The sequence below is a fragment of the Gopherus flavomarginatus genome, chromosome 3 (genome assembly GCF_025201925.1).
Source record: "Gopherus flavomarginatus isolate rGopFla2 chromosome 3, rGopFla2.mat.asm, whole genome shotgun sequence".
Lineage (NCBI taxonomy): Eukaryota > Metazoa > Chordata > Testudines > Testudinidae > Gopherus > Gopherus flavomarginatus.
In genome coordinates, this window is record NC_066619.1 from 233098637 (window position 1) to 233110208 (window position 11572).

The 11572-nt window shown below is 37.0% G+C and overlaps 1 protein-coding gene across 1 annotated transcript in view; it reads right to left on the reverse strand.

The window, feature by feature from the left end:
• Positions 1–11572, reverse strand: part of KIT (KIT proto-oncogene, receptor tyrosine kinase) — a 68001-nt gene that overhangs the window by 33268 nt on the left and 23161 nt on the right. The window contains exons 2-6 of the mRNA XM_050945508.1: positions 11439–11567; positions 7700–7836; positions 4974–5133; positions 1195–1384; positions 454–569 (exon numbers count right to left, since the gene is read on the reverse strand). Of these exons, the coding sequence (XP_050801465.1) occupies positions 454–569; positions 1195–1384; positions 4974–5133; positions 7700–7836; positions 11439–11567 (732 nt within the window). The remainder of the gene's footprint in view (positions 1–453; positions 570–1194; positions 1385–4973; positions 5134–7699; positions 7837–11438; positions 11568–11572) is intronic.

The following is an 11572-nucleotide window of genomic DNA, read 5'->3' on the forward strand; positions in this document are numbered from 1 at the left end:
AACAAATGTATGCCATTAATACCCTAAATTGGATTCTTATCTGCATTTTTTGTTAGGCTATGGAGGCTATCATAAGCCACCTAAATTATCAGCGGGGTATGGGACATAGTTGTTTTCTGAGGCCAAGTTTCCAGGTTCTACAGATTTTTTCCCCACATACAAATTCACCAGATCAGTATTTTAAAATTGCTCAACACTTAACCTCCAGAATTCACCTCCTATGATCATTAGCGAGGTGTATTCCATAGAATTTAAGATCAGGAATGACATAAAATGTATTTGCATAAGTACTCTGTTCTTTTATATCTTGATATTTATATAGTTTTACAGACTGTTCTTTGTATGAAACTTTGTCTCCTATGCTGAACCACAATGTGACATCTTGTACATGCGTTTAATTTTGTAAAATACGTCTGTGATAATAAAAGATTTCAGACTGTTCATTTTACTTACTGTTCACATAGACATTAAATGTTAGAGAGGACTTGGCATCAGAATTGGATACAAAAAATGTGTAAATGCCTCCTTCTGTTCCTTTTAATCGGGTAAGGTGAAGTTCACTCCTGTATCTGCAAAGACAGAGAAATTAAACATTACCACATTTGTTACTCACTAAGTGCATGGAAGGTCAGTTGCTAAGTGATTCAAGATATTCTGAATGTAAATATTCAGACTGTTTATGTCACAGTTTATGCTGAAACCCACATTTTACTATATTTAAAGCTCTCTTAGGGCTAAAACTTGCACTTGCCTATACAGGGAAAAAAGTGGGGAAAGAGCCCGAACGGTTTTGCATAAGCAGCAATATGCACACTGAGGGTTTAGAAGGTATCCAGCCATGGTCCACAAGAGGTTGCTACCACATATACTCAGCTGGCACAACACAGTGACCACAGAGAGGGCATGATTATGCACAAACAGATGAGCATCTATGCCATCATCAACGACAGCACCAGGAGCAGCAAGAATGGTTCTCCCATACCACAAAGTTGAAAACAAGCACCCCATGGCATAATAAGCCAGCATCCTGCCCTGTGACAGGACGATTTCTTTGGCATTTCTCTTTCCCCAATCCTTTTGGGATTGGGGGCAAGGGAATAATTTCTTTTGCATCTCTCCATCCTCATCTTCTGTTGGAAGATTCCAGTAGCTGTCTCAAATTAAATCAGTCATGCTTATAATTACTTATATTACCTGTTATTGTCCACAGTCTTGAATTTGACATAGTGATCAGATGAATTGTGTAATGTTTCATTCATATACAGCCACACTTCTTCTTCTGGTCTTGGATACGCCTCATACTCAACTATTAAATTTAGATTTTCCCCAGCATTCACATCTACTGTTGTATTCTTCGTAGTAGACACATTGACAAATCCTTTATCTGATTGCCATAATAAGAAGAAAAAAAAACAATTTTAAAGGCAATTTTTTACCCAATCCTTCAGTATTCTATTGCACTATTTACTAATACCAGGTCAGTGGTCCAACATCAAGCTGTGAGACTGGAAACTTTATCTAGGAAGCATACTCTGAACTCTCACCTGCTAAAACCAAGTCCACTAGCTGCATATGGGAATGAAGCCTTGGCTGCAAATGAGAGCAACAACCAAACAACTTACAGCAGCCATGGTTGGCAAACCTACAGTTGCTTTAGCAGAAGTAATTTAATCTTATAGTAATAAATTGAAATATCCTGACCATGCTCGTGGAAAAAATTGGGTAAATGTTTAAATTTTACTCACGTACTTCAATGTTTCCATAATTGAAGCCCTTGACTGTTTGCTGGAGAACAAATGTTGACAACAAACGCAAGATAAATTGTTTGTGACAATATACCTTGAGTTTTTGCTACCGTGTACTTAATGATTCACTGTTGCGTCATTCTTAATTACAAGTGAAACTATCAAAAACTGTAATTAATGACATATGCACAAAGTTCACAGGTCTGGATACCAATTCTTCTAAATGAAGGCATTTCTGTTCATCTATTATTGTGTCTTAAACTTTAATTTGGGACATACCATTTATCACCATTCATTTATCTTCTAAAATATCATGTAGAGCAATGTATTTACTGAAATGATTTTCTTTTAGTTAATAAACTCAGCTTTAATACTACCCTTCTTAAAAGACAAATATTCAATTCTATATTTATTCGTATATGCATTGTCAGTTTCAGATCACTGAAAGTGGTTTACTGCTTGTTCCTGATCCACAATAGCTATCATTTAAGTTAGACCAAAAGTTAGAACTTGGGGCCCGCACGCTTCCAAATTGCTCTGCCTGGTTGGACCCATGTACTAAAGTCATAATAAAGTCAGTGAGGCTCTGTGAAAGCAGAAGTCTGACAGTGCAGAGCCATGAAAATTTCAAAATAGGAACACAGGAACTGTTGTACCAGATCAAGCCTGTGGTCCATCTAGTCCAGTATCGTGTCTCTGACGCTGGTCAGAATGCTTCAGAGGAATATGTAAGAAGCCCAACAGCAAGCAGGTATGATAAAACCTGCTCCCTCCTAGTTAGAAATGTGTTTAAACCCCGAAACATGAGGTTTTTATCTCATTGCAAACTCTTGTTTTGCATTAACTCTGGATACATTTGCTATTCATTCAATACATCTTGGAATCTTATTAAGTTCAAGATTGTATCTGAGACATTTCAAATAAAATTCAATGATTAAACTGCCAATACCCAAAACAGAATTTTAGTAATTGCTTGTATTCTACAGAAATCAACCTGTTTTCAAAAAATATATATCAGCAGATTCATCAACATAGCTATTATTTCTTCCAAGCTTTTTGGTTAATGTCAAAAGGTGTGTTAATTTAGTGTCTGATACAATCTCAAAGATCTCTCAGTTTTTCCCCCTATATTTCACTTCTTTCATCCTAGGAATTGGAACAGTAAAGAAAAGCAATAACCTATTTTGTCAATTAGCAGTAAAAGAGTCCAGGATAGATTGTTTACTTTATTGTAGGTGAAACTTAAGGAAACAAAACAATATTGTTTTGAAAATGAAAAATTCCAGCTTTTAACTGATTAAGAACTTTATTTTTTTTATTAAGCATAACATATAAGTATTTTTTCCTTGTAAAATATTTATGTTTTATAGTGCTATGCTCATTTCATTTAATAAAGCAAGTATGCACACACAGAGCAACTGTTTTTTCTCCCGTATTTCACAAAGCTATTCTGAGTGAACCAATTCAGCAAACTCATTTGCATTTGGAGTATTTATAATAGGCTCTGTATAGAACAGCCTCCCTTCCCTTATAATAAACTTTCTTATTTCCCCAACCCAAGCTCTTTGAAAAAGATTATATTATTTAATACTTAACATTGCTTCAGTATTCATTAGTTTAGTTTATATAACAATTTAGTTTCATGTATACAATAGGCCAAAACATACATCAAAATTATAGGCCAGATCTTCAACCGGTGTGAATAGGCATAACTGCATTAAAACCAATGAAGCTGTGCTGATTTACACCAGCTCAGAATCTGGTTTAACCATTTATCTTATTTCTGCTTTCCTCGACTTACTATGGAGAACCATGCAAACAGTTTTGCAATGGTATTTGTGAAAGAAAACTGTTTTAATAAGGAAAAAAAAAGATGACAAGAGTAACCTCTACATCAAGAAATACTGAGGTTTCACAGCTGGAATTTTTTTTTTTTTTTTCAATTTCTACATTCGTGGAAGCAGAGGAACCAAAAATCTTTTAGCTAGTAACTTGGAATTATTCAAAATTCTCTTACTAACTACATCAATATGCTCCTTTATCAATTTAGCAAATTAGCACTTAACAGTGATTTTAATATTTTAAAAACATGGATTGTCATACAAATTAATACAGGGCATTTGGGATCTAAATAGTCTTCTCAGCACAGCCTGTTACTAAAAGGGATAGAGTAAGAAGACCTGCTTGCTCTTAAATGGTGTGATCCAAAGCCCATTGAAGTCAACGGACAGGAATCTCTACTGATTTCAGTGGGCTTTGAATCAAGCCCATGTATTTTATGAGATAAGGCTGTACAGAAAATAAATAAATAAACTGTACTTGTAATTTTATAAAAATTCTCCCGAGTATTCTTTTAAATAGAGTTCAGAGTGTGGCTTCTCCTACATAAAACATATTAACACACCAATGGATGTAACAGAAAATCAATTTCCTATACATGGAATGTGAGTATTGAAAACCAGTTTTATATTTGCTCTGCCAACACTATACAGAATAGGAATAATGTAAGGCAAATATTTATGGGACTAGTAATAACTCTGCACATTATCAAGATGGGCTGAGGCAAGCAGGGCCGGCTTTAAGCCGATTCACCTGATTCCCTGGAATCGAGCCCCATGCTGAAGAGGGCCCTGCGCCTAAGGGGGCCCCGCGCCAGGGGTCTTTGGTGGCATTTCAGCAGTGGGGGTCATGCTCTCGGGGTTTTCAGCAGCATTTTGGTGGCGGGGGGTCCTTCAGTGCCATGGAAAACCCGGTGCAGACCCCCTACCGCAGAAGGGCTGCTGAAGCCCCAGACCGCCATCGAGTATTCCAGTCAGGCCCTGCAGCTCACAAAGCCAGCCCTGGAGGCAAGACCCACAGTAGGAGGTAAGATTCCAGAAGATGGTTCCATACAAAGATGGGTGAGTAGATGAAGAAAGGGAAGTTTTGTGCTTCATTAAGACTGAAATAGTTTTAAAATTAAACCAGTTAAGAGCACACAAACCAGAGAGATGCAAACATTGTTGAGGTTGCTCTTCTATGAAAGATCATATTTGATTGAAAAGAGTAGGTTACAGTCATTAAAGAAGTGATACACTCTAAAGCTTTAATCTTTCTTTTTCAACATATCACCAGTCTGCAATACCTTTTTAATAATAAGCTCTACTGTTCCATATTGTAGAGGATGTTTACTTTGCATTTTCTCTTTCCAGCTCTTAGAAATGTTGTATTTCTTTAAGAATTATTTACCTAGTACATTCAAGGTTATTGTGACATTGGATGATCCAAAAGAGTTTCTTGCTTGGCATGTGAATGCTCCAGAATCATTAACTCCCACTGAACGGATGCTCAATGTTAATTTCCTTTCATATTCATAATCACCGATATTCTTGCTTTTGCTTTTAACAGTCTGTCGGAAAAAAACAATTAACATCTAAAATACTGTGTATGCAGCAGCCTTCCTAGATAAATTAAAAATAGAAGTAATTATAACTTCACTACATTAATATTCATAACTTTAAACCGGAATAATAAGCCTTCGTGACAAACCTGTCACTGGAACCTCTCCATACAAAACAACTACATGATCAATTCTCTGTGAAAAATAATGCTCTTCCCTAAGCTGTATTCTCTTCCCCATGTTCTTTATTGCCTCTCCTCCTCAAACCCAACTCCTACACTCTTAGTCTGTTGGGTTTCACTGGCCTAGCTCTCTCTAAATGAGAGCCCCATCTTATTGGATGCTGAGTACCCTCAATTCCAAATGGTTTCAATGGGAACTACAGGCACATGGCACCTTGCAATTAGATTTTATTGTCCTCAGGCAGGGGATCTAGTTTGTTCACATGTCTGAAGAGTACCAGATCATTAGAAATGGGCCAGAGCCACAAAAGTTCAAATCCAAATTTCCCCAAATATTGGTGTTTGTGTCAGTGGGCCAAGGCCAGTTCACTAGAGGTAATTTTCCAGCACCAGGAAAGATTCAGATTCTACAGAAAGCAAACTTACATTTATACTAAAAATAACGTTTCTAGTCCTTCTGTGTGGAGACTAGATGAGACCTCCGCATTGAATTTCACTTTGACGTTGCTTGGAAGGTGAAGCTAGCACAGAATGTGGCTGCTGGGCTGACGGTTGGTGCATCGAACAGCATGTAAAAAAGCATTACCCCAAGAGTTGCTCTGACTCTCAGTAAAGTTTCAGGTAGAGTTTAAGGTGCTAATTTTAAACTGCCAAGTCCTCACAGAGCTTGAGAAGTGGCACCACTTCTCTCTTGGGTTTTTCCTATCACAGCTGAGTTCAGCAGTGATGATCAGCATGAAGCTCTCTCAACACCACGACAGGGATCTGCCAGTAGGCTGCTCGGTGAGTGGTCCTCAGCTTTGGAATACATTTCCCTCTTTGATCCACAAGCATCTGGATTTATTAACCTTCTGGGCAAACTGCAAAGCCATTTTTTCCCTCAAACACTTAATATGTTGGAGGGTGTGTCTAGAGGGTAAGGCCTGGGAGCTGAAGAAAGATTTTAGGTGGGATCTCATGATATGGTCGGGTAGTAAATGCTTTTAGTTTTTTTGTGGCAATCTACTATTAAATTGGGATGATGTGTCGTTTGAAATTAGATCAAAGCATAGTATTGAATTATATTTTTAGATGTTCTAATGAAAATGTTTTCATTTGGAGAGGTGCTAGACATTTCCAGGTGTTTTATCCATTTAACACAGTTATGACTTTTGGCCTCTTTATCATTAATATTTTATGTGTTAAGTTTTATATGGAAGTGGTTGTTTAGAACAGATCTTCTACTGATTTTTCAAAAGCAGCAACAACTACTACTAGTGATCAGGGAAGCAGTGAATATTTTTTATTTTGACCTATTCTGGCCAATATGCAATTCTGCCTCTATTTAAACTCATTAATGTTATGTATTCTAGCCATTCCAATACAGAATTTAATTTGACATTCAATATTTAAATGATTGCTTCCCCTGATATTTACTAAACAAGATTGAAAGGTCAAACTTATTTGATCAAAAATATTTTTCTTGTGGATTGTGGTTGAGAAAAGATCCTGACCTTACTGCAATCAAATGAGAAAATAAAAGTGCTCAAATGCAAGATTTATAGCTAACCTTGGCAAAGAACCAAAAGCCCCATCTGCAAGTACCATACTGCCTACATGTTATTTAGGCTTTAACTCTTGAAGCTGTGAGCTGGGATTTCCCAATAGATAGGCACTTAGTGATAGAAACTCTGCCAGCATCAATGGATTAGTTAGGAATGGCATACAGAACCCAAGAGAGTCAGTATCCAGGTCATATTTGCCTGAGGTTGTATGATTTATCTATCATTACAATATCACAGAAGCTATTTTTCTATACACACATGAATGGCAAATTATGTATTCCAGTCACTACCATTAAAAGACCCGTCAATTAACATGGGACTGTATGCTGCAGGAGTAGTAGTAAGTCTTATTACTAATAACCACCAGTTTGGGAACTTCAGGTACTTTTAAAAACTATGGCCAAACTCTTAAATGCTGTTGAGATCTTGCTGCTCCCGTTGAGATCAATGGGATTTATGGGTGCTCAGTAGTTCTGTATTTAGGTAAGCCAGTATAGGCAGGCTGATCTTCAGATTTAAGAGCCTACTGTCAGGCACCCAGGTTTGAAAACACTGGGAAGTGGAAGCTGCTCTCCCCCAGGGCTGTGATCAATGATACAAGTAGCCCACAAAGAAAAGCAGGAGTGTGCCTGGTGCCCCCTCTTTGGCATGCATGGTGTTGTAAGGACAAGTCCCAGTACTGCCCTAAGTAAGGAACGGAGGTAAACAGAAATGGGCCAAATGTTACTTACTTGAGATAAACATATACATATCTTCACAAAAGTTTTATTTTCAAGGAATACTGACATAAATGCCTTTCTAAGGTCCTGTTATTTTTTAGATTGTGTTTTAAAACTTAAATGATCTCACCGTGTTATTTTGAGGAATCCAATTAGCTTTCAACGAACTATCTACATCTCTTATTGTGCATGTAACTTCAAATTCTTCCCCTTCTTTGAGAAGCTGGCTGGGTTTGGATAAGGTGATAACAGGGAGGGTTTTGTGAACTGGAAAACAATTTATAAGTGCATTATTTTTCATTACATTCAGAACTTCCAAGAGGGATAAAAATCAACAAGTCATTAACCTTCCAACAAAATTCAGACCTCTTAGAGGCATTCAAATCTCTGCAATATATTAGAGTAGTGTTTTCATGCTAAGTATATTTCGATTTTGCCCTTTTTTGAACTATACTTAAAGTTAGGAAACACTTAGATCTACTCAAATCACATGGATAAATGCAAGTCACATGGATAAATGTGGACAGTAATTAACTATCAATCAGGTAAGTCATTCTATGACAATGATGATCCTGCTGAAGTCTACAACTAAAACCAGTTAGAATTAGGTCACTAAGGAATTGCATCTTGAAATTAAATGCAATTTCTTAACTATAAAATGTCTACATGAATTTAGTGCTCTTGAAAAATATCTACTGAATGCCCTAAAAGCTGAAAGAGCTCCAGTTAGCCAAAGGACAGGAACTGCACAGGGAATGACAGTGCTTAATTTTACCACACCACCCAGACAATGGGGCTTAACTCTGAGATGGATGATCACAAATGTAGGTCTTCATCAAGACTGACAAGGTTGCCAACTGAGATGGCTTTGGTGATGTGTTATTGACTTAGTAGGCTAGATACACAGCTGTTTTAAGTTGGTGTAGTTGTGCTGAACTCAATCAAGCAATGACAGTTTATACTATCTGAGGATTGAGTACCTATCTGTAATATGTAAAGCTTTTCAATTTCCTCCTTTAATTTTCTTTTGTTGTTTCAACATTTTCCCCTACTCCTTCCTCTAAATTGTCTCTTGTACTGTAGTATAATAATAAATAATAAGAGAATCATAGAAATATAGGGGTGGAAGGGACCATGAGAAGTCATCTAAACCAACCCTCTGTGCAGCTGCAGACCCAAGTATACCTAGACTGTCCCTGACAGGTGTTTGTCCAACCTGTTCTTAAATATCTCTAATGTGAGGGATTCCACAGTCTATCTTACAAGCCTATTCCAAAGATTAACTATCCTTATAGTTAGAAATTTTTCCAGTTATCTAACCTAAATCACTCTTGATGCAAATTAAGCCCCTTATTCTTGTCTTACCTTCAGAGGACATGGAGAACAACTGATCACTATCCTCTTTATAACAGCCCTTAACATATTTTGAAAACTGTTATCAGGACCCAGCTCAGTCTTCTTTTCTCTAGACTAAATATGCCATTTTTAAACCTTTCCTGATAGGTCAGGTTTTCTAATTCTTTGATCATTGTTGTTGCTTTACTCTGGGCTCTCTCCAATTTGTCCACATCTTTCTTAAAGTGTGGCACCCAGAACTGGACACAATATACAGCTGAGGCCTCAACAATGCCAAGTAGAGTGGGACGATTGCCTTCCGTGGCTTACATATGATATGCCTGTTAATATACACCAGAATGATATTAGCCTTTTTTTGCAATTGCATCACATTTTTGACTCATATTCAATTTGAGATCCACCATGAACCCCAGATTGTTTTCAGTAGTACTATCACCTAGCCAGTTATTCCCCATTTTGCAGCTGTGCCTTTTATTTTTCCTTTCTAAGTGTAGTAATTTGCACTTGTTTTTATTGAATTTCATCTTGATGATTTCAGACCAATTCGCAGATTTGTCAGGTCATTCTGAATTCTAATCCTGTTCTCCAAAGTGCTTGTAGCCCCTTCCTGCATGTTGTCATCTGAAAATTTTATAAGCATACTCTCCACTTCATTATCCAAGTCATTAATGAAAATACTGAATAGTAACAGACCCAGGACAGACCACTGTGGTACCTAATTAGATACATCCCCCACAGTTTGACAGAGAACCATTGATAACTATTCTTGGGAGTACGGTCTTTCAACCAGTTCTATACCAGTTTGCTTATGAGAATTTTCATGTGGGACTGTGTGAAAAGCTTTACTAAAAACCAAGATATATCACTTTTATTACTTCTCTCCTATCCACTAGGCCAGTAATCCTATCAAAGAAGGAAATTGGTTTGGTTTTGCATGATTTGTTCTTGGCAAATTCATGTTGGCTATTCCATATAATTCTATTATCTTCTAAGTGCTTATAAACTGATTGTTTAATAATTTGTTCCAGTACGTTTCCAGTTATCAAACTCTAAAATTCCGGGTCCTTTCTGTTCCCCTTTTGAAAGGTAGTTAGTATGTTTGACCTTCTCTAGTCCGCTGGGACGTTACCAATCCTACATGAGCTCTCAAAGATAATCGCTAATGATTCCAAGATTGCTTCAGCTAGTTCTTTAAGAACACTACGGTGAATTTCACCAGATCCTGCCAACTTGAATACTTATCTAAATATTCTTTCACCTGTTCTTTCCTGATTTTGGCTTGTGTTTCTTCCCCCTTATTGTAAATATAATACCAAACTCTTATATAGAACTTTTCATATTTGACTCTTGTGCCAGTGGAATTGAACTGTCCACTCCTGGCCTACCAGTGGTGAAAACAGCAGTCTGATATGAGGAGCTATGGATTTTTATTCCTGCTTCTATCACACCTTTGGAGAGTGAACTTGGGGAAGCTATTTAAATCTTAAAAAGATGTGCACCTCAATCGTTAATATATTTTAGGCGCTTTCATTAAATAGGCTTATACTTCCTTCACTCTACTGATTTACAACAATTTGCTAATATACAATGTCACTAGAAGGTTAAATAAAAGATCTGTCTAAAAGGACTTAAAATACAAGAGGCAGATAAGAGGTAAACAATTACAAACAGAAGCTTTACCAGTGGTGTCCCATTCAAAATTAGAGGACAAGATTTTTATACCTACCTTTTTTCACCCATGAAAAAACTAGATTGTTCCCTTCCCTCCTTCCCCTACCACACAGCTTCTCTCTCTCTCTCTCTCTCTCTCACACACACACACACCTTACTTCAGTTGTGAGAAACTGTATTTGTTTGCTTACTACATTTTGTTAAACAAAATGTATTATCAGTTCTTCCAATTTCAATTATACAGATAACAGTAAGGTGATGAGGTGTCCTAGTCTTCTGGTTTAGCAGGACAGTCCTGTCCAAATCTATTGAATACTATAAGTTTTGACAAAGCAAATGAATTAGAAAGCCAGCATCGAAGATGAGTGTCAGCACTGAAGTAGGGCTCAGAAAAGCCTGGTCCCCAAATTTCTTTTAGAATCCACAGAACTACCCAAAATCAGCAGGGATTTTGCCAAAACCTTTCTAAGATCCCCACTGTTGATCTTTATATGACACCTCTTCTCTTGTCCCTTCAAACACAAACACACACACACACACCATTCTACCAAATTCCAGATCTGGAACAAGCTCCAAAATTCCTGCAACCTATCCACCCAGCTACCAAAACCTCAAACAGGCACCTATTTATGACTGTATTTTAAAATGTAATGTTTTATTATATGAAAAAAATCTAGTAATCCTAAACTTGCATTATTAAATCAAATCTTTCTATGAAAAACAGTGATGAAAGTTCAAGATCCCTTAGTGTTTCTTAGAAGAGTATTCGCAGCAGTGTTCATCAATCTGTTTTGTTCAGATGAATGCCCATATGCATGCAGAGGGGGAAAACGTGCATTTACCTGGCCTTACAATCAGGTATTTATTTTCTGAAATTGTCTCAACTCCATTTCGTTTTGCCGAACATTGGTAGCACCCTTTAAATGATCTTTGTACATTTTTGATAAAGATTCCTTTCTCGGGATTGGAAATAAAC